The sequence below is a fragment of the Mytilus trossulus genome, chromosome 8, assembly GCF_036588685.1.
Source record: "Mytilus trossulus isolate FHL-02 chromosome 8, PNRI_Mtr1.1.1.hap1, whole genome shotgun sequence".
NCBI lineage: Eukaryota > Metazoa > Mollusca > Bivalvia > Mytilida > Mytilidae > Mytilus > Mytilus trossulus.
In genome coordinates this window covers 44,181,402-44,205,636 of record NC_086380.1, presented here as the reverse complement: position 1 = coordinate 44,205,636, position 24,235 = coordinate 44,181,402, and the positions used below count along the sequence as shown (strand labels likewise).

Genomic DNA, 24,235 nt, shown 5'->3' with positions numbered 1-24,235 from the left:
ACATACCGCTTTTTGATGCAGTTGTTTTATCAACTCTGTGCAAAGTTACATACAATATTTGGTAATCATGAATATTGACGGTAACATAGAACTATATTTTTTACATATTCTTTTGTTGTAGAAAGAACGAAAATCAATCATTAGTTAAAAAACGACGAAGCACATCTGTGTTATACTCTAACTGCACACATTTAATAGAAAGTTGCCAAATTTGCTCTAAATTAATCATAAAATTTCACGAATACCAATGCAAAAAATTGAACTTTCAACATTTGAAATATTTCATGATATCAGTTTTAATGAAAGTAAAAAACCAAAATACTTTTTAAACTGTTTGTCCGAAGCCAATTTTGTGAAATCGTTCTTTTCCTTTTTACAGAAACGTTACATATTTAAGTAGCAATATATTACACGCTTTCTATTATTCCGAAATCCCCCCCCCCAAAAAAATAAAAAATGAAAAATACAACAACAAACAAACAAACAAACATTATATAGGCATGTTAGGTTGATAAAAACTCTGAAAAGTACCAAGTTTCAATTAAAAAAAAAATATTTTTGTGTTCATAATTTAAAAAATAACCAAAAAAAAACACGAAATACATACATCAATCAATGCTTAACACTATGTGTACATTTAAGTTTACAACATACATTATATGTCAAAGGTCGTATGGAACTGTGACTTTGCATACATATGTACGGTGGATGGTTATTCACACGCTGCATAAAAAACTATACCACGTGGCTACGTACTGTAATGCATAATATTATGGGTATATAAAAAAACATCATAGAGTATTTAACACTGTAATCTCAGTTACTTACATTTATTCAGCACCTACTGAGATATGGACTTTTGATTAAGTGGATATTTTTTTAGCATTCGAAGAACTCTTATCATGTTATGTATGCAAGTACTTTTGTAACACTACAGTTTTTGGTCAGATTGTGACAGAACTGCTGTAATTTAATTTCTTCGCTTTTAAAAGCTACACGATGATCGCATATTAAGATTCATTGACTAGAAGCTAGAATTCTTTCAGTGAATTAACTTTTAATGTAAGCTTTTAAAGCCAATTTAACAGTGGTAGATTCTTTTTTATTTTTAAATTTGGAATTTGAAAGCTATTAGGACTTTTGTTAACTTTTTGAGGAGAGCAGTCCAATAACTATCTGTCAGCAGACGCGAGAGCAACAGACAGTGTACGTCCTATATTTGCAGGGCTGTAAAATTGAGCGAACTAACGGTGCTTGTTCGGCAGTAATTATGTAATGAAAATCAACAACAGCTTATCCGATTTGTCATGACCTATTGTGTTGAATTTAAAATACAAATGTCAATACACTATCAACATGCGATATTGATAAGCACAAAGAGTTGAACTATTGACCGCAGTTGTTCCAGTTAATTTAATTCAATACACGTGTTTTGTTAAAAATGATACGAGAAAAAGTTGCGTGGTTCTTACGAAATTTATGGGCAGTGAGGAATATTATCATCGTTTTCATTGCATTTGTTGCACCAATAAATTTGGCAATCGGAGACAGCAAGGTAAGTCATTTCACCATTATATATCCTTTGATTTTTGATACTTTGGAGCTCAGTTAAATTATTTGTTTAGTAAACAATGGGTTGTCCATTGTTGTCTGTATTCAAATTTTAAAATGGATATGGCAAAATGTGAAAATAGTTATCAGAAAATCAGTATATTATATACTGTTTAGTGTTGCAACTTATATATTTCGTTTTCAGCAAAGGTATTTGAAAAATATAAAAGATGATGCTTACAATTCAAATTTTAAATCCCAAACGTTAAAGGATTCAATATCAGAGCAAAACCGTCTGCAAATGTACAGATGAACAGTTCGAGTTTGTTTACACATACATAGTACCGTCCAGTTTAATTAATTGTTTGTTTAGATAATAAAAAGGGAAAGTTGTTTTACTACTTGTCGTTTAAGCTTTTTTATTTGTTTACTCTGCATGAGTTATAATTAAAATAAGCACTTGCTTTTATCATTTGTTTATCATACAATAGTCGAATTTCAAATATAAATTAGCTATGATATGGACAATTGGGGACGTTAAGATATCTTTTTCTTTTACTAGCATGCAATGGTAAGTAATAATGAAATCTTTATATCTGGATGAAAATTTACCAACAATCAATAACAAAACATAAATATTGTTTGTTTATACTAGAAACTTTGTATACAATTGATTGTATGTAAACGTAGAAGGTCATACAGCATGTGTTGCCAAACACAATGATCGAATGTCCTGTAACATTTGTTCTTTATGAAACAATGATCTTATGATATGAGGTATTTATAGATCATAACATAAGTAATGCCATTTACACTTCTTACACACAACCAAAGATCCATATAATGGACATAGGTATTCACGTGATTTATTAAGTATTTGATAAGCCTTTTATTTATACACCGCTATGCAAATTTTAGATGCACACGAGGTCATTTCATTTTTCTCTAATGTGTATATTGTCCCTTTCTTCACAGATTTGTTTGCACACTCTGACTATCTCGTGTGAACAAATATCTTTATCAAGTGGGTATTGTGGTAGAATCAATATTTTTCAATGTAGTAAGCGAGATAACTGTCGATATTTTGTTGGATATTTAAACTTTTATTGAAAAGGATGAAAAAGACCTCCAAGGGCTAGTTCAAAGTCTGACAAAATAGAAGCCGAACAACAGTCCACGTAACACTACATAGTAAACTACATGTAAATATTGAGAAACACAAATTAAATTGTTGTTCCCAAAAAGACTGGAACGCATTAAGAGAATGTTCTACCAGTCATAATACAAATGCTTTAAAAATTCGCTACTTGATGTTAATATAAATGAGAAGATGTGGTATGAGACACCTCTCAATTCAAGTCACAACGTATCAAAAGTCAAATACATGTAGCAATCAATCTAGTGTACAGACTGTTTAGAAAAATTATTCAGTATAACATTTCTATGGGACATCGAAATATGCCCCGGGGACGGGTTTGTCAAGATTACACTTATTTTAGAACTTTTATATAAATACGAACACTTTCAATAAAATAAAGAAACAGGATAGTATTTTTTGGGGATCTTAATAAAAACAAACGAGTTTCTTTACATCCCACCCCAAACAATTTCTTTTGCTGAAATCTCAAATCAACAGTATATAGTTGTAGATGAAGAATTACGGCTTCCGTGCCCAAAATACATGTGCAATAAAAACGCGTTTAAAGTACCCAATGCTACCTTTTTGAGATTACGTAAAACGTTAACCCTTATATTTTAACACACGTGCAACAAAAATGCAATAAAACTACCCAATGCTACCCTTATTGAGATTACGTATTTATAACCCTTAGATTTCTAACCTCTTACACAAAGATAACGACGCAGATAGTTGTCTTATCGTCAGCTTCATTACAATTAATGTCAAGATTTTTTCTGCGTTATTGTTGTGTATGATATATTTGTGTCAACCTTTATATGCATCTACATGTAATTGTATGTCAGCGATGCATGTCAGGTTTATAACCTTCGCCTATGTACTTGCACCTGTTATGTACAGTACGCTCTAAGTCTTCAATTATGAGTAACGCCATCACACGATTGTCCAAGCAAGTTGAATTGCGTCTTTTATGTGATATTGTGTCCACAAAACATCTCATGGTGAATTGCATCAAAAACTATTGTTTCACTTTGATATCAATGAGGGCCCTCATGGGGTTTTTGATTATGTGATTACTTGGCCGTTTTTTTAATGATTATTTGATTATTAAGCCAAATATTTCATGATTATTTGATTACCTAGGACTGTATTTTTAGTTTATGATTATTTGATTACTAAAGATAAGCAAATATTTAATGATTATGTGATTATATTGGCAAAAAAATGGTGATTATGTGATTACTAGGACCCCCCCCCCCCCATGAGGGGCCTCATCAATCTAGCGGAAATTTATGTAGCGGCAACTTACGTGATTTTAAGTGCATTCGGTTCTAAACAAGAATGCATCTATTTTTAGAAAAAAATCCATTCAATTATAAAAATATTTATTTAAATGCAAAATTTCAAAAAGATCAATGAGTGTGACATGACCTTACAAATAGTTCAACACACGCAACGTAACCATTCGGCAATCCTCGGTAAAATCCGCTACTCTCCTTCTAAGACCCCGTTCACACTAGCATTTTTTTTATCGATCTAATCTGAATCGATCTAAATAAAACCAGTTAGTGTTCACATTATCTTTAATCATAACGATCTCTATCGGTCTAATCTGAACCACTGCGTTCACACTACAATTAAAAACGCAATCGATCTAACCTTTTTGCCCGTAAAACTGTAAACACTGTATATAAATAGAAATGATTTATAAAATTCATGTGTTGATACACTGATACACACACTTGGGAAAAAAATTAGATAAATTTATTGTTTCTCTTGAATCACAAGTTAAAATTTTGATACTGGTGTTATTGTAGTTTTCCGTTTAATATCGAAAAAAATAACTGTAGCAACGAAGTTACAACACGACGCCGGAAATACTGCGGTTCCTACAAAGAAAAAATCAGCAGAAGAAAAGAAGCAAATCTATGCTACGGCGAAGACAACATGTTTTCAGTTTGTTTTAAAGGTCTTTTAACAGAGAATTATGGGTTAAACAACGAACCTTTTAGATATGTTTGCCACTACACATGCGCATACGTTATTTTCGATTCAATCGTACTAGTTTAAACCGATCTATGCGTTCACATCTAAAGTAAGATCGGTTTACTTTAGATCAATTCAAACTAAACTACCTCTTTTGGTGTTTTAGTTTAGACCGATTGAAGATCGATTCAATGCGTTCACATTAGCCCTTAAACCGATCTAAAGAGAACCGGTTTAGTTTAAATCGGTAAAAATGTCCTAGTGTGAACGGGGTCTTAGATGAGGGTACGGAATCGGTCAAGTTGAGACGTATGGCAACGTAACGGGCGCAACTAGTGCAGAAAAAATCTGATCAATTACGCTGCAGTTGAGATTTTACCTAGTTTGTCGAGGATATGATCACGTTGTCTTATCTTGAATTTTTGTAAAATGTTCTGATGATTGTAGTTTGTTCTTTTTTTTGTCTGTCTTTCCCTGCTTTTGATTGCCATACGGTATTACTGTACATTTTCAATATGAATGCACGAATAACATTTCAGAGAGATCACGGGATTTTAAAATGAAAGAACGTTTTTCTTTCCCAGCAAAATTGTGTTCTGTTATGCGCTTTTTCACTATGAGAGATTGAACTATTCAATTTAAAAAATAGGACGAAGTAGAGAACGCATGTTATATATTAACACATTGTTAGTTATCTGATGATATTTTACTAGAGTTCATTATAAAAAAGATTTGAATAGAATTTAAATGAAATACAACTATAGAAACTTTTTTTTTGAAAGAAATAGCAGATAGTTTTTACCCATATTTCATAAAATTGGAACATGGAAAAAAATGCACAAGTATGACAAGAAGGTGTTGCCGTTGATTTAAAGCTGTTTACGCTATCTAAGTGACAATTATGCATATGTCTGTCATTAATTACGTTGATATAATAAGAATCGCAAAAAACAACAGTTACAAAGGGTTCTAAGGTCAATGTATCTTATTATACATCTAAATCACTATCTTTATCTTTTGTTCTACCTATACTAAACGACAACATAGGATTCATGCAATTTTCTCAAACATGCACATCTGTCGCTTCAGGTTATCATATAAATTAAGCCCCTCAAATTGATACTTGCTGGATTCGGACTGTTTCTCTTATCTTTGCGAGGACCATCGTCAGAAAAAGGTTTCAAAACTAATGCCGCTGAACTGCAAAAATGTTTTGAAATAGAAAATTTTTAGGGTTTTATTATCTCTACCCTGCGAGGGGTTCATAGACCAGATCCTAGTAGAATTGATGATTTCTTTCTCAAATATAGAATGTAATTTGTCGATGAATTTTTTTAAGATAATTTTGTTAAAACTGATAGAACCTTATCAAAACTGTCTAGAAATAAATGAGTGTTCTGATACCTATAAATAATAGGAGATAAGAGATTACTGGATGACGTAGTTTTGAGACAACTACCTGACAATCAAACAAAACAAAAAAAGAGCTTTAGGTCTACACCAGAAGACCAATGCAAATATCCTCAGCTTTAAATTCAATCGATCATTGACTGAGATACCAATGTGAAGTTATGACGGTCAAAATTATATCAATATGTATATTATGAAAGTTACTCTAATGATTTTGTTTTAGTCTCTCTTTCTTATAATGATTTTTTTTTTTTTTTTAAACAGGAGACAAAATGTGCCTACGGTTTGATTGTTATGGCTATCCTGTGGCTAACAGAGGCCTTTCCTATACCGGTTACAGCATTACTTCCAACAGTTATCTTTCCTTTGTTGGGTGTATCCACAGCAAGAGCTATATGTTCAAAATACATTAATGTAAGTTGAAACCATTTATACTTTAATTTACATATTGGTTAGTTTTGTTTTCAAATATCACAAAGATTAAAGTAATGCAAATATTTTACTTTATATACATGGTATACATATACTTGTAGTGTTTTTACTGCATGTATACAAAAGAAGATGTGGTATGATTGTCAATGAGACAACTATCCACAAAAGACCAAAATGAACTATCACGAATAAAACTTCTATTACACAGGTTAGTCAATATGAAAATAACACAAAATATTTTGTGCAATCGAAAAAAAAAATCCGTATTAAACCCAATTTTATCTAACTGTGGTTCCTCAACATCACTATAATGAATCCAGGGTTTAAACACTACTGGCGCCACTGAGTTGTCATAAGGGACTTAAACAAAAATACAGAAAACCTATATTGCCTCTATCATCATTTAACCCATTAAAACAAACTGTTTTTTTTTTACTTTTTGTGGTGAACGTTACGGTTTTACCTGTCAATAATGAGTGTGATTGGTATCTTAAAATTTGACTAAGTATACATATAAACATATTAATATATATTTCATTTCAATGTTTTAGGACACGACTGTATTGTTCTTAGGAGGTCTTGTAGTAGCTGTTGCTGTAGAGGAAGTAGGACTACACACGAGGATAGCCATGGGTATAATATCTATATTGGGATCGAATCCAAATATGTAAGTAAATATATTACTCGTTTTTGATGAAATACGATATGCATATATACGACTTTTAAAAGAGGAAGATAAACATGCATTTCCCCCAAAACGTCAATTATAAGCAGTTGACAAATTGGTATTAGGGTATACATGGTATGATAGTTTTTGGGTAAGAAGAAAAAAGTGTTAGAACACGATAAATGTTAAATGAAATACAAGATACTTTTTGAAAATGTACAATACGAGGGGAATAGTAAAAATCAAAACCAGACTCTAGATATAACTGTTGAGAGATGTTGTGTAGTTTTTGATTGCTTGCTTAAACTATTGGCTGTCTTTTGGTCACTTCCAAACAATTTAATCTCAAGCTCACTTCTTCGTGTTTATTGATACACTTGCGTTTTGTCCTTTCCAGGAATAGGTAATATTGTCATTATTAAATATTTTCAGTAATACCCCAGTTCCACTAGGCCACGATCGCACTACGATCTGTGAAAAAAATGCAAATTTTGATGATCGTGGTACGATCGTGTAGGTCGCAGTAAGGTCGTACCACGGTCGTGATGAGGTCTTCAAGATCGCGAAGAGCGTGGCCAACTTTGAACATGTTCAAAACAATCGTGGTGCGGTCGTGGCGAAATTAGGTCGTAGTAGAAGCGTAGTGAGAGCGCACTAAGATCGTAGTAAGATCGCAAAGGTCGCTGTACAATCGTAGCGAGAGCGTAGCGAAAGCGGGATTCTATTCGGAGATATTGCGCTACGATCTCACAGGGACGTTATCACGACCTTACTACGACCATCACGTTCTCACCGCGACCCAACTACGCTACCACTACGACTTTACCACGCTGTTCACGACCATAGTACAATTCTAGCACGCCCTTGCCGTCCTCATCACGCTCTTCTCACGACCTTATTACGTTCAAACTACGACCATCATTTTCATTGTCATTTTCACATAAAATATATAAAAAAAAACTCCCTAGATTTTGTTTGTCTGAATGTATTTATCCATTTGCTCTAACGGCTCAACCATGCTTCTCGTTTTTATATAGATTAGACCGTTGGTTTTTCCCGTTTAAATGGTTTAACATTAGTATTTTTTTGGGACCCTTTATTAGCGTGCTGTTCGGTGTAAGCCAAGGCTCCGTATTGAAGGCCGTACCTTGGCCTATAATGGTTTACTTTTATAGATTTTTACGTTGATGGAGAGTTGTCTCATTGGCACTCATACCACATCGTCCTATATATATTGACACATCTGTGTCATCTCTTCTAACGTTCACTAAAATATCGTCATTTGAGCTTTATGGAGCAGCAATAGGTTGTAATTTAGGTTTGATTGGTCGTTCCGACATCTCTTGATATTATACTACTTATGTGTATAGTATCAGTTTAATTGAAATCTGGAGTTGTCATGTCAGTTAACTGCTAGAAGTCTGTTGTTATTTATGTATTATTGTCATTTTGTTTATTTTCTTTAGTCACATCTTCTGACATTGGACTCGGACTTCTCTTGAACTGAATTTTAATGTGCGTATTGTTATGCGTTTACTTTTCTTCTTTGGCTAGATGTATAGGGGAGGGTTGAGTTCTCACAAACATGTTTAACCCCAATATTTTTGCGCCTGTCCCAAGTCAGGAGCCTCTGGCCTTTGTTAGTCTTTTGTTAGTACTATTTTAAATTTTAGTTTCGTGTGTACTATTTGGAGTTTAGTATGATGTTCATACTTTGCTCCCTTTGCCTCTGCCACTACATCAACCACTACCACCACGCCCACGTGTTCTAGTAGATTTTGGTGGCATGACTGTAATGTTTCCAAGAAATCTCCGTTTTAATCAGAAATAGAAGGAATGGAACTATATTGATATGAAACACGATATTGACGGTATTGCTGAGAACGTAGTAAGATCGCGGTATGAACGTAGTATAATCGTGGTAAGAACGTGCTATAATCGCAGTAAGATCGTGTTGCAATCGGATAACTCGTGGTATGGTCGTAGTGAGAACGTGAAGAGCGTATAAAGATCTTTATAAGCGTAGTGAGGTCGCAGAATAAGCGCGGTGAGAACGTGGTTTAATCGTAGCGGGATCGTTGTAGAAGCGTAATTAGGACGTAGTAGCATCGTGAAAGCAACGAAAATTAACATGTTCATGCCGCTCATATCGCGACCTCACCACGATCTAAATTTATTTTAAATCGCGGTGAGCGCGGTGCGATCGTGGTCTAGTTGGACTGGGGCTTAAAGGTGAAAAGATCACTTGAAGCTTTTTGCATTTAAAAAAGTTATAACATGTGTCCCTTATACATTGACAGTCATACAGTGTCCTTTGCATATGCTCACCTCAATGGTGCATAGATAGACATAATAATTTACCTGTGTTTGTATTGACTTTTGCCATTTTTTATATTTAAATATTGTTAAGGTTAATGTAGGGACTGATGCTACCAACATGGTTTCTGTCGATGTGGATCAGTGATATATAAATATTGTTTAGGTTAATGTTGGGACTGATGCTACCAACATGGTTTCTGTCGATGTGGATCAGTAATATATAAATATTGTTTAGGTTAATGTTGGGACTGATGCTACCAACATGGTTTCTGTCGATGTGGATCAGTAATATATAAATATTGTTTAGGTTAATGTTGGGACTGATGCTACCAACATGGTTTCTGTCGATGTGGATCAGTAATATATAAATATTGTTTAGGTTAATGTTGGGACTGATGCTACCAACATGGTTTCTGTCGATGTGGATCAGTAATATATAAATATTGTTTAGGTTAATGTTGGGACTGATGCTACCAACATGGTTTCTGTCGATGTGGATCAGTAATACGGCAGCGACATCTATGATGATTCCGATAATCCAAGCAGTTATGACTCAGATAAGAGAGGCTAACAGAATAAGGTTGGAAGGAGCTAAAGGTATGTATGCCGTTATGCACCTTACTACCACCAGCCCAGTAGTCAATATGAATATCAATAATGTGGTGATTTTTATAAATTAACTGTTTACAAAACTTTGAATTTTTCGAAAAACTAAAGGATTTTCTTATCCTTGGCATAGATTACCTTAGTCGTATTTGGCACAACTTTTTGGAATTTTGGATCCTCAATGCTCTTCAACTTTGTACTTGTTTCGTTTAATAAATATTTTGATATGAGCGTCACTGATGAGTCTTATGTAGACGAAACGCGCGTCTGGCGTACTAAATTATAAACCTGGTACCTTTGATAGCTATTTACTACATAATCAGTAGTGCTTATGAAAACTAACGAAACAGTTTGCATTTGGAAGAAGCGCATTGTTCTGCAGATATCTACGACGAAAACGAGGTGTATTGGATACCTGCTTTGTCCGAAAATAAAGATATTTTTATATCATGATTAAAAAAATGGTTGCTTGATATTATGATTATGAAGTCCTCTTTTTATGCCTTTTCGAGCTGAGACTGTTTGCTTCCTTTCGACTGCATTGATATATATTATGATACTACTTTGTCTAAATATGTTATGTCTTTCCAATAGTTTTGTCACTGTAGAAAATACGACAACAAAAACACAAATAACCAAATGGGAGAATCGACTTCTATGATAAGTTACAATATAGCCTCCACATGTTTCAAAAAAACACTTGTTTAAAATTGTAACTAGAATCAAACATAGTTCTGAAGATCACTCATGACCTTCTCATATACTCAGTATGGTCAAGTTTGTTACATTAATTTATGCTGTATGATTAATCTTGGATGTGCCTAAGGGCTTTTTGCTAAATATCCACACTACTTTGGAAAGTCGAAGTTTTTTTTAGAGTTATTTTGATGTGCTCATTTCAATTTTTAGAACACAAACTGTTACTGGAAGGTAAGAAGATGGTGGATGGGTGTTAACACTTCATCTTTATTGGTTACATTTCACCACTATACTATTATTTCGTTTTTTATTTCTTTTATATCTATAATTATCTACACGTTATTCATAATCTTCTTTATCTTTGACTTAGAAAACTATTACGATTTCATTTCTGTATATAACTGTACGAACTAATACTACTAATATTTTTTTTCTAATTTTGGTGTTCATGTTCTCCGTTTAGATTTGGAAAGTCTTTTGCTGAATAATCTGTCCAGTTCAGGAGAGATCTGTCTCAGCAATATCACACCACTTTACTTTTCAACAAAACGTAGAATATAAATAAATAAGAAGAATTTGGCCTTATCTGATTTCACAATTTTTTTCACTTTGCTTCGGGGGAACCTATATCTGGTGATGATGCTTCGCATTGTTCATTTTTTTCAAAAAAAAAATGGACAATTTTTCTAAGCTTAATCTTTCCTGTATACATTGGGCTTTTAATTTTTGAATGTTGTCTTTTCTTTTTAAAACACTAAGGGTTTTTTTTTATATTGGTTTTGACTGTATCCTTTCTTTGTATTTGTTTTAACTTGAGTATGATTATATATTTTCATTTATATATTTCCAGTAAACTTTTAATGTGAATACACATGCATGTTTATGTTGGCACCAATAAATTATCTTATTAATTTAATATGTTCTTTCGACTTAGTTTATTTAATCAATGGTGCTACTTTTCCATGACTTACGAGTTACGTACAACACTATAAAAGTTATTGCTTAAAAAAAGAATAAAATAAAAAATCATTAATTTTAAAAATCAAACAACTCAAATTGTATTTGGCAATTTTTTTCTGTTTATTCATTTGAAGTAAACTTTATGTGTTTGGAAATTTGTCAGTGACAAGTTCCTTATCTATTTATAGATGTTTCAGACGAGTCAGACAATCCAACGATACAAACCAGTGATTCGATATCGGCGAATCCAATCGAGGGGAAAATTAAAAATGGCGCGATGCTTTCTGTACCAACAGACACACAAATTTCTCTCGGCAACGACTCTGCAGCATGGTAATAATTATGAAAAATCAAATATGAAATCAATAGTATCAGTTTTAGAGCAATGTGTATCTATTTTGAAAAATAATAAGTATATGTGGTAAAGTAAGATAATTTGCTCTATTTTTATGCCCCATTTATGGGCATTATGTTTTCTTGTTGAAACTAAGTACACATGTTCCTTATGATATGATTTTTCTATTTTAATGCCAAATAAGAGGTTTTCCCCCCTTTTCACGGTCAATTGAAAATAGAAGATGATAGTAGGGATGCGGCAGCTCTGTACTATGGGCGCAATTCTTGTTAATGGAAGGAATAACTTGCAATGGGTAAATGAGCTTTACATATTTTTGTCTTAAACGTCAGTCTTCCATTATAAGTCTAGTTTTCATTTAGTATGAAAAATAAATAGATCTTTCATAAATGTCTATCTGATCTGTTGAGGCACAATACAATTCGAATCCAATGATAAAACAGACGTACAGCAAACGTAAGTATTGTATTTGTAAAACAAAAAAATACGCAGCATTGATGACACCTAAAAATGTATGTGAGACAGCAACCAAACAGTTTAACAACAAAAAAAGAAAAGAAAGAAAGTAAGAAAAAGGGAAAAAAAGAAAGAAAAAATCCACCAGGAATCTCTAATCTGTTTCACATTAAATATTACGACTATAGTAAGAAAGAATATGAAACTGATAACAGGAGTGTAAGACTCATGCGATTAGATATTCAAGACGAATGGTCCGTTTTGCTAAATCCAAGCAATCAATATTAGCTTTCAGAATACATATGAATTCAGCAATGAGCTTCAGTAGAACTTAAAATGATAAACATAATTCGATGACAGTTATTGTTATATATATAAGGAAATATGGACAATACGTCAATGATACAACATAAAAAAACATGAAATAAATACAGATGCATCAGTGGCAACTCTTGGCAATTGTCTGTCTATCACAAATAGACAACATGTACAACAAGCAACTTTGAACACTTTGGTTTTATAAGGAATTCTATTTTGAGTATGCTAGAAGACGAGAAAAGTACAGAGAATAGTGAACTGAGACTGTTTGGAAAAGGACTGGCACTTGGCGTTGCATATGGTGCAAATGCAGGAGGTATTGCTACACTGACTGGTACTCCACCAAACCTGATATTACAGGGACAAGCTAATGAGTAAGTTAAATAAGTGTGCTCTTTCCATTGTGTGGTCTAAAAATGACTACGATATGATCGATGAAAAAGTATGAAAATCATACACTGGTACACTAAAATTCGGTGCTTAAAACCTATAACAACGTCTTTAAGTGAATATACGATTGCTAGCGATGAATCTTTGAAACTACATCAAAAGTTCAATATACTAGAAGTATAAAAACTTAATTCACATAGTTTTTTTCACAGAAAAATATTAATTATATATAGTTTAAGCATGATAATAAAATAAGTAGGATTGGCATGAAAAAGGGTACTGTTGTGGTTTTTATTGTACTTGAAGTCCAAAATCTCCTAAAAATAGCTACGACCTTAATACAAATTGGAAATCAGCAGACAAATTAAAAAATTACACACTCATCTTTTTCTCTGAAAACTCAGTCAATGTGAAATATAATGGACAGGAATCATGTGAAGAAGGACCGCTACAAACTGTCCTTACTTTTTTTTTCTGATAGCACGTACATCATGGCCACTAAGGACAATAATATGTTTGTGATTGGAACAATTTCCTCTGAAATTGAAGTGAATATTGTTTTGAAAACCAACAGGATATTTCATTAGACTTCCATCTACTAGACACTTCTGTTACTGCTGTTTTCTTTTTTCAACCAAATAACAAACTTATGTCGAGCGATTATGGCAAGTTGATTCTTTTTATTTTAGAATCTTCGATAAAAGATCACCCGGGTCAGACTCTGGTATTACATTCGCTAATTGGATGGGATTTGCTTTTCCGCTGTCGATCGTTATATTGCTGTTGAGCTGGATATGGTTACAGTTATTTTTCCTGCGATCACTGTGAGTATAATGTTGTAGTATACGATTGCAAGACAAGCGAAGCATGTTATGGGATGGACATTTCAAGGTTTCAACTCAACTAAAAAAAAACATGTTTACGTTGCTTTATTTGAATTTTGACAACCTACAAACCCCATGGCATATGGTCGGAAGAGATAATATTATGTATTTAGTATAATATTTAAGACATTCATTTTTATGGGTGCATACATAGTTAATGGAGGTGATCCACTAATTCAGTAGTAAGTTTTTAATAGCACGTTTTATCAAGCTAATTTTGAACCATAATTAAAATAATCTTCATTGTGTAATCATACGTTTTTTTGATTGAGTTAAGTCTGCCGATTGATATTTTATCGTGTGTTTTTCTATGTTGTGATGTTATGCTATTGTTTCAGAAAAAGGGAGACGGTTTGGATCCATTAAAACGTTTAATCCCGCTGCAAATGTTTGCACCTGTCCTAAGTCAGGAATCTGATGTACAGTAGTTGTCGTTTGTTTATGTAATATATACGTGTTTCTCGTTTTGTTTATATAGATTAGACCGTTGGTTTTCCCGTTTGAATGGTTTTACACTAATAATTTTGGGGCCCTTTACAGCTTGTTGTTCGGTGTGAGCCAAGTCTCCGTGTTGAAGGCCGTACTTTTACCTATAATGGTTTACTTTTTAAATTGTTACTTGGATGGAGAGTTGTCTCATTGGCACTCACACCACATCTTCCTATATCTATCTGTTTATTAGAGGCTTAAAATCTAAACTTTAGTGTTGAAAATACGAAACGGTGGGTTTTAAGAGTTACTTCCCTTGACCAAGTTCTACCTTCTTAAAGTTAATTTTAAAATATATCTATCTTAGTTACATTTCCAAGCCTTTAATTAATATAATACAATATATAAAGGAGGTCAACAACAACCATGAACACTTTTGGAGAGATTACAATCAGTTTTACGTGAGCACAAATTAACTTCTTTACCTTTCTAAATCATATGCACTTTAAGTAAAACACATATTAAAATTCCTGAAGTCGAAAAGGGTATCAGAAACAAATCTTCAAATGGGTTTCATGAAGTGGTCTTATATAAAAAATTATACATTTTGTTACATATTTTGAAAAGCCTTTGCATCTATAGATGTTGATATTTTCTTATGTTTTCAATATAAAACACAATGAAAACTATTGTTCTTATATATATGATTTACTAAGGACAAAAGATTAGAAAAGAGACGCATTACTCGTAACAGTCTTATTATTTGGGAACAAAGTCAGCAGTGCTCTTTTATTATCCAGGTGTATACGAAAAACAGACGCAGTGAGGACAGCAGCAATTCAGTCGGCTATCAAACATGAACGCAAGAAACTTGGAAGAGTGACGTAAGTTTGATTTCCCGGAGACCTCACGATAAACGCCTACATAGGCCAAAGACTAACGTTCTTACAGAGCATTAAAAACCAATTAATACAAAAGGCTTTGCTAAATCTGTCAAACGGTCACACATTACTGAGGATAGAAAAGAACGGTTTTCCGAAGTATTTACAGAAAAAGTATATCATGTCAGCAAAGTAATGCTAACAGCTAGGCTTATGAACTCTCAGTGATAAAAGGTTGTCTAAGACGGATATGGTCTTGACCCAGGGATTGTAATAATGTGTTCATAATAAAACGGGTGAAAACGCAAAATAACACACGCTACCTGGTTCCTTTTAACAGAATGAATTGATTGATATACCAAAAATTTACAAAAACCTTGAAAACGTGTGCAAAGTTTTGCAGTCATAAGAAAAAAATAATTTTCTTTCCCCTCAGTTTTATGATAATGACAGATTTCTTAACCTAAGCATAAAACGTCAACTAAGTTCGTTTTTACTATCTTAACTAGATTAGGTGAACAGCTGAGAAATTAAAACCTTTCGTCAAGGTTTTTTTCTTGTATAATTTTTTGGGTTTAAAACATGTAGATTATGTGTAACAACTAAAGTACCATATTTGTGATATTGAAAAATACAAATAAGATATGGTGTGTTTCATTTAAATATATCTGGATTGTCTATCTTACATCATTCTTTAACATTCAAGACTAAGTTGTTAATAGCCCTCGATTATGGACAATGTCAGATAATTTTGATGTATATTCTTATGAACAGTTTTCGTTTATTTTACAATAAATTGTTTTCAGGTTTGGGGAAGTTGTTGTTTTGATTTGTTTTATATGCTTAGCTATGTTGTGGATATTCCGAGATATTCCAGGAATGGGAGGATGGGCATATTTATTTCATCTAGATAAAGAGTAAGTTAACAATATGTATTTATGTAATCGAGAGAAAAATAATTAAGACAAACGTTCAATGTCTACAACTACTCCATTAATATAATCTGAATGAATAGAGAATTAAACACATTAAGTAATTGTCTTTCATTAAAAGAAGCAATGTATTTGAAATACAAATAAATGCATGGTGTTTGTCAATAAAATAGAAACCAAACTTTAAAAATATAAAAGTAAACATGTTTAAAACTTTGTCATGCCTTTCTCGTCCTTAGTCCTAATTCTTTAGAAGATGTGACTGCATTAAATGGAAACAATATCAAATAGTGCAAACCAACTTATTTTCAAAGATAATTTATTTCGCGTTAAGCCCTCTCTATCACTTTTCGCGTTGGTTTAATTTCATAATTTTCAAATTAACTTAAAGAGAAATAGAGTAAGGAACGATCTAAGATTGACAAATATGCGTTATTTTTCTACTCGCGAAAGTCGCGAAAATATATCGCTTGCGAAAATAAGTTGGTTTTCAGTTAAGACTACAATAGTATACCGGTGTTCAAAAGTCATTAATCGATTATAAAAACAAATCCGGGCAATAAACCAAACATGATGGAAACATATCAACTGTAAGAGGAAATCAAAGGAACAAGAGGAATACCGAAGAGCAACAAACACAAACGCCAACATACGTAGAAACAAACTGTTTGATAACAACTGTCATATTCCTGAATTAGTACAGGACATTTATTAAAGAAAATATGGTGGGTTGAATTTGATGTAATGCATGCTAAACCTACCGTTTTATGAGAATTGAAAAAATTATCGCTTCTATGTGACTGCAATACAGCACAAACACATAGACAAGAACATTCATATCCGAGAGATGCACAACAAACAATATAATTGTCGACACAACATGCAATCCACAAAACAATAAAGAACATATTTCACCAAACCCTACAAGATATCAAGAAAAATGACGTGCTTACGTAACTAACATGCAATCTCGAATTTTATACAATTATTTTAAAATATTCGTCAAAACAATTTTCATTACAATTATTGTATGGAAATGCATTTTTTTAAATTATTTTGACTACAAACGATATTAGATATAACAGATTATCCAACGGAAATCATACCAACAACATCAAGAATAAATCCATGAATGTTTGGTGTACAAAACACCGAGACACGCCGCACAGCAATGAAAATTCACAATCAGTATAACAGTTACATTCGGTAAAATGACAATTCTAGTTTCCAACGGCAGTCACTGACAATTTTCTAATATTAACACCCTGTTTTAGTAGAGTTCGTGTTGTTTCTTAATTGTTATTTATAAATGTTGATGTAAATGTCCTTTGGTTTTGTGAATCTTTGTTTACTCGTTGGTTTTGATTATTATTGTCTTTAAACACATTCATAATCAACAACGAAGTTAAGAACTGAGTTTCTAGTTAAACTGTAACGATACATATGCGCTTTTCTAGTTTAACGTTCACCAGGAAACCTAAAAGATAAATAAAAATGAAAGCATAGAACGTATACATTCCTTGCATGAATATTTGAAATTATTTATTTCAAAAAGTAACATAAAATAGCAAAATTAAACTGATGTCAATTTCGCCTGTTGGAATTAAAAGATCAGATTATATTCTAAATTTTAAGCAGTGAATTTTAGATAGGTATATTATAAGTCGTGTTTGTTTCGAAGCACTGACTGTTAGTCTTATGATACTCTCGTTAAAAAACGAACAACATGCAGTGATAGAGAACGTCAATTTTTTATTTCGTAAAGCTGACTTTTAAGCAGTTACCAAGCTGATAAATATTGTATTTTTAAGGATAATTCTTTTCTATCAGTCATTTATATGAGTTCTTTTTATATCTATAACACAGTTATTTTAGTTTCAAGGAAGTGTTTTTTCAGCTAGAATGTATTGATTGTATGTACTTTTCTGGGTACAACTCGTCTAAATGCGTCTTTGACCAGCTGTGAATCTTAAAAAAAAACATTTTGCCATTCATTATAAATATTATATCCGGTTGAACTTGAATTTCTTTAATAAAAGAGTATATTTATATCAGACTTTTAAAAACAAATCACTTATTTGCAGTATCGTAAATATATCAATTAATTGGCCAATGATATTATATCTATCGATCGACTGTAAGCTTAATGAGGAAAACAGTTATAACTGAGAATTTGAAAATGCTTTATACATGCATTTCTATATCAAAGATCTCCAAACAAACTAGTTCAACCCTGCAACATATGCGCGTGCCTGTGTTACTGGTTGTCTTATTGTGTCATACCTTAAATATTTTGTTTAGCATTTGAAGTAGAATCTTAGAAAATTTCTGTTTAGTTGATGTACTATTCCGTTAAGACTCATTATTCATATCTAAAAGACACCTATCTGTTGTTTTGAAGACTTTGTATTACCTTCTAGAATTCCTGGTTGTTTCTGTCGATGAGTCACTTTCTCGTAGGTAAATTCGAAGTATTCCATAATACCTTTTATAACGCAGGTGTGTAAATTATTATCTAAAATAATCCAATTTACCGAGAATAAAAATGAACACATTAAATTTTTAAGTAGAATGAATTCAGTAACACATGAACAGTTCATCTCAGTAGAAATATTTCCAAATGTGTCTTCGTATTGTTATGAATATAAAGGAAGCTATTAAATAGCTATCGTTCTGTATAGTATTGAAATTATTATTGAAATTTCTGTAGGTAATAGAATATTTTGATATAATGATGTATCTAACCATCCATTACAGATTTCCATTTTTCCTTTATGAAAAGTAAGCTCTATGTATCTATATGATTTTATGTTGATATTTCTTTCAACAGTGGTAAACCCTTTGCTAGAGATTCCACAGCAGCGATGTTGATTGCTATATGTCTTTTTGTATTACCAAAATCAGTGCCGAATATATTCTGTTTCATAAAATCGGAAGGTAAATAATGATTTCTGATTTTTTTTAATTATCTGTCAAGTGCATGTTATACTTATATTTATAATTGTATCGCAGGTCTTTTTTTAATACAAAAGTGTCGAAATCTATGGCATATAAAACATACGGAGTTTGCTCAAGTAAAACAGAAACGTGTTGTATTTTTGAACAATTTTATAGTTGTTGTTAATTTGTATTTATTTATACCATAGTTTATACAAGTATGTGTGTCATATATATCTCCTACTGCATTGCAGATGTAAAACCGTCCTACACACCCATTCTGAATTGGGATACAGTTGTACATAAGTTACCTTGGGGTGTGATTGTTCTTCTTGGAGGAGGCTTTGCTTTAGCAGACGCAAGTTCTGTAAGTTATATTAAGGTTCTTAACAATTCACAACAGATTTTGTTTACACGAGTGATCAAAATAATGATAATGAAACATATCAAGACTGATACCTGTTATAGATAATGTATTTTTTAAGGTTTTTCTTGTCGTAGAACACACCGAGAGGTGTCAGGATTGATCAAATGAAAGACCGACCTGATATTTGCCACTGGACGTTAAGCAAGCAACCAAAAATCAATCAACCTATTCAGTTTGACTCAATTAGATTTTTAAAATCTTACACACGAACATGTTAAATATTATTTTATAAATAATTTTTAAATATTTATTTTATGAAAGTCTACATTAAAATTCATCTGACATAGATATAGGAAGATGTGGTGTGAGTGCCAATGAGACAACTCTCCATCCAAATAACAATTTAAAAAGTAAACCATTATAGGTTAAAGTACGGCCTTCAATACGGAGCCTTGGCTCACACCGAACAACAAGCTATAAAGGGCCCCAAAATTACTAGTGTAAAACCATTCAAACGGGAAAACCAACGGTCTAATCTATAAAAACAAAACGAAAAACGAGAAACACGTATATATTACATAAACAAACGACAACTACTGTACATCAGATCAGGTGCAAACATTTGCAGCGGGATTAAACGTTTTAATGGATCCAAACCTTCTCCCTTTTTCTGAAACATTAGCATAACATCACAACATAGAAAAACATACGATAAAATATCAATTAGCAGACTTAACTCAATCAAAAAACGTATGATTACAGAATGAACGAATAAATTTGATCTGCGATATCTGAGTCAAATGCACAGTTAATTAAATATAAGCGACAAACATTCATGACCAAAAAGCTAACAAACAAATTCAAACACAGGACATAACTGAGAAATATTTAACCAATCAATGTTCACTTTAGAAAAAAAACCCGGTTTTTTTATAATCTTGAAATTTATACAAATGTTGTAAGAATAAGTGAAAAATTTAAGATATTACAAATAATCAAACCTTGTGTACAGACAAGATCCATACATTGTATATCATAATGTTTCTTTATTGTAGCGATGAATTAACAATACTTCACGTTATATGTTTCTAAAATTAAAATGCGGGACTACAATGCGGTTCCTTTTACATCTATCATCGATTTAACCTTGAAATATAAATTTCATAATCGGCAACAAAAAACTATTAAACGAATAAGGTTTCGAAGTCAATCATAGATTGCATGTTTATCAAGGAAAATAATGACCTCACACAGGTTATTATTTTATGCCTTGGAGCATATATCATTGAAACATGGTTCCGTCCGGGTTGATTCTGAAAAAGAAAAAAACTCCATATAGGTATATAAATAAAATTAACACATATATTTACCAACGAAAAAGATGTCGTCAGTTTTTCAGGTGATAATATTTTTCGTCTAAAAGGTATGTAGCACAATTCAAGTAGGACCTGCAGATGAAGTACTTATATCTCACACAAAATATGATATTCTAGATGGTCTTTTTCGCTAATTTTAAATTTAAACATGTTTCTTTATTTATACACCCTAGCCTTCAAATAGTTGGTAATGAAGTTTGAGAACATTATTTTCGTATGCTTTCATATATTTTGTTTAGAAAGTTCCTGATGACGGCAAATCTAGAAAAGCGCTTTGATCGCATACAAGATGAGTTCTTTTCATTTTTGTTTTAGAGTTCAGGTCTATCAAAGATGGTTGGTTGTAGTCTGAGGGTATTTAGTCACATGGATATATGGGTAATGAATCTCATCATTTGTTTGATTGTGGCTGGAGCTACAGAAATCACAAGCAACAGTGCAACAGCTACTTTATTAATGCCAATCATGGCCGAACTGGTATATATTTATAAGTATTCAATTGTCTTAATAAACTATTTGAGTAGATTAAACATTGCAAAAATCATTATTTAAAGCCAAATTTTCCCTTGTCCAAAATTTGAAGACCAACACTCGGAATTTATTTTGTTAAAAGATATTCGGAAGGTCAAAAGGAGAGTCCAGAAATTTAAACATTATGAATTTATGAATCCTTTTGCTATATTTCTATATTGTTTCGTCAATAGTTATTGTTTAGTTAACCTAGATCTAGAATAATTCCAACAGTGCTACAAAAAATGCCAATTCCAATCTAACTTCAACCAGAATTTTAGACAGCTTTCTTTTTTTTCGGAAGTTGGAAAGCTAATAAAAAAAATGAATTGATTTAGATTTGAATATTGTACCCGTAAATATTACTTGCGGGATATTTTTGGCGACTACTTTTAGGAATCTGCACTTTTTATTTGATATTTAATAAGCATCTGCCCATATTCCTTGAAATTTATGAGAAGAAATACACTTTCAATATCAGAAGAAGAAAAAAATCAAATCTGTTCATATATTTTGAATCCAATTTGGTAATTAATAAAATTAAATTAGTAGATTAGTAAGGTTCCTACATTCTAGCATGCATCTATGCATTTAAAGAATTTCTTTTGTTTACACTTAATTAAGAAAGAAGGAGATTTGGTATGAATCCCTTGAGACAACTGTCAACTAGAGAGCAAATGGGGGTAGATATAATAACTTTGTAGGTCACCGAAATGCTGTTGTTAGCTTTAAAAAAGAATGAAAAATAAAAAAAATCAGATTTAAACGGAAAAACAAATTGCTCGATTTTTATAAATTACTTATGATCTCTGATATGATTTGCGTATTGAAAAGCGTTTTGTTAAACAATACATTCATGTTCAATATTTGACTTCGCTACGGACTAAATATGTTCTTTAAATTTCATTTGTAATTCGTTTTTGTCAGTGAATTATTTCAATGATTCAATCACTTTTCTTACAGGCATTGACGCTGGGCAAGAATCCTTTATATTTGATGATCTCATCAGCCATTGCCTGTTCATTTGCCTTCATGTTGCCAGTGGCAACACCACCTAATGCCATTGTGTTTTCGACTGGAATTTTACGTATTCCTGATATGGTAAGACTTTTATATAAATTCTGTCTCTGTATCGTACAAATTTCTGATCGAATTGACCTTCATTTTGATGATACCTGATCAAGTAAATTAAGTTTCGTTGCATCTAATGTAAATGCTTTTTTATATGAATCAGATCATAAAAAATTATTTAAAACTTAGTACGTCAACAACGCACGAATCAGAATTAGAAAATGGATAATAAAACATTACCCCTTCTACTGCTTAATTCATTATGTATCATTTTGCAACGACTCTTATTTTATTCTTAATTGGGGAAACACCGCTGTCAGATTTATTTTTCGAGAATGATTGCGGATTTTTCAAAAATAATTTTTCTCTGAATCGAAGAGGTTAAATGTTTAAAAACATGACGGTTAACATCTTGATTTGAGCAATTAAGCGGTCTTTTTGAGTAAGTTAAAAGATTCAGGCTCATATGGAAATATTATTCAGTTGTTTGATCTGGTTCAACTGAGCAGCGTTTTACTATACAATTTATATTCGAGATTAATAAGATTCTTAAATCATTTCTACCTAGTATTTTGATTTTATCTTCATCTTCTTTTTCAGGCATCAGCCGGTATCGTGATGAATATCGTCGCCATATTGGCTCTTACTCTGGCTGTGAATACATGGGCTATCCCTATCTTCAATTTGGACGTGGTTCCTAGTATTTTCAACAACACAGGCGTGAATTCTACGTGTATATGAAATCAACAAAGACATTATGATCAATACCATCTTTGAAAACAAAGTATATAGATCTTTGTTTGCTCAAAATATGCTTACCAGATATTTCCAAAAAGTAACTGTGATTGGTGATTAAATCAAATTGGTAATTGAACGGAAATCTTCAAATATAATACCAAGACTAGACAGATGCCATTATGGATATAAGTTTACTATATGCTTATTATGATATATCATATTTTGTAAGTGATTATCAGAAATTTGTACGATACAAAGACAGAATTAATAATTTTACGCATGTAAAAATTAATTTGATCTATTCTGATAGTAAAAAATATATTTTGCAACCATGAAGCTTCCCACTGAGCAAATTTATGTTGCTCTTCATCATTGTAAGGCATAATGCTGCTGAAAGAATGTGGACTCGTTGCTCATATATATTGAGTTTGATCTGTTTTATTGTCTATCATATGTATTGGAAGTAAGATCAAAATATAATAAATATGTATTTTATTTTATTACACAACGAGCCTGTTAACATGACCACATTTTAATGTGCTTCTTTGACTATGTTATTCTTTTTTACTGTTTAGTTCAATAAACTAAATTATACAAAAAAAAAGTATATGCAATACATCAAGAAATCTTGACATTAAAGCCAGGTTTCAAGTTTAAACTTATTTTCAACTCACTTTCTAGCAACAGTGAAAAATAAAAAAGATAATAAAATCACCATTTACCCCTTGAGAACACATAGACAGATATGATTTAGATCTGAATGTATGACTGTCAATGAGACAAACTGTGTACCAGAGGCCAAATGATATAGAAGTTACAACTA

The 24,235-nt window shown here is 32.1% G+C and overlaps 1 protein-coding gene across 3 annotated transcripts; it reads left to right on the top strand.

Moving 5' to 3' along the window:
- Window positions 1-1,166: 1,166 nt before the first annotated feature.
- Window positions 1,167-23,966, top strand: LOC134680993 (solute carrier family 13 member 2-like). 3 transcript variants are annotated; one of them, XM_063540321.1, is made up of 15 exons: window positions 1,167-1,555; window positions 6,350-6,499; window positions 7,069-7,184; window positions 9,955-10,100; window positions 11,019-11,039; window positions 11,957-12,101; window positions 13,104-13,271; window positions 13,977-14,111; window positions 15,401-15,484; window positions 16,288-16,398; window positions 19,244-19,350; window positions 19,605-19,717; window positions 21,409-21,570; window positions 22,567-22,704; window positions 23,275-23,966. In XM_063540321.1, exons 1-15 carry the CDS (start codon window positions 1,442-1,444, stop codon window positions 23,413-23,415), a joined length of 1,851 nt encoding a protein of 616 aa, XP_063396391.1. In that variant the 5' UTR covers window positions 1,167-1,441; the 3' UTR covers window positions 23,416-23,966. The 3 variants fall into 3 exon arrangements, with proteins under 3 accessions (XP_063396391.1, XP_063396392.1, XP_063396393.1); XM_063540322.1 differs by having other exon boundaries at window positions 1,168-1,555; window positions 13,119-13,271; XM_063540323.1 differs by lacking the exon at window positions 11,019-11,039 and having other exon boundaries at window positions 1,168-1,555.
- The last annotated feature ends 269 nt before the right edge of the window (window positions 23,967-24,235 follow it).

Coding starts and splice junctions, on each gene's coding strand:
- LOC134680993 (XM_063540321.1), top strand. CDS start 1,442: ATGATACGAGAAAAAGTTGCGTGGTTCTTACGAAATTTATGGGCAGTG. Junction 1,556..6,349: donor TGGCAATCGGAGACAGCAAG/GTAAGTCATTTC, acceptor TTTTTTAAACAG/GAGACAAAATGTGCCTACGG. Junction 7,185..9,954: donor TTGGGATCGAATCCAAATAT/GTAAGTAAATAT, acceptor AATATTGTTTAG/GTTAATGTTGGGACTGATGC.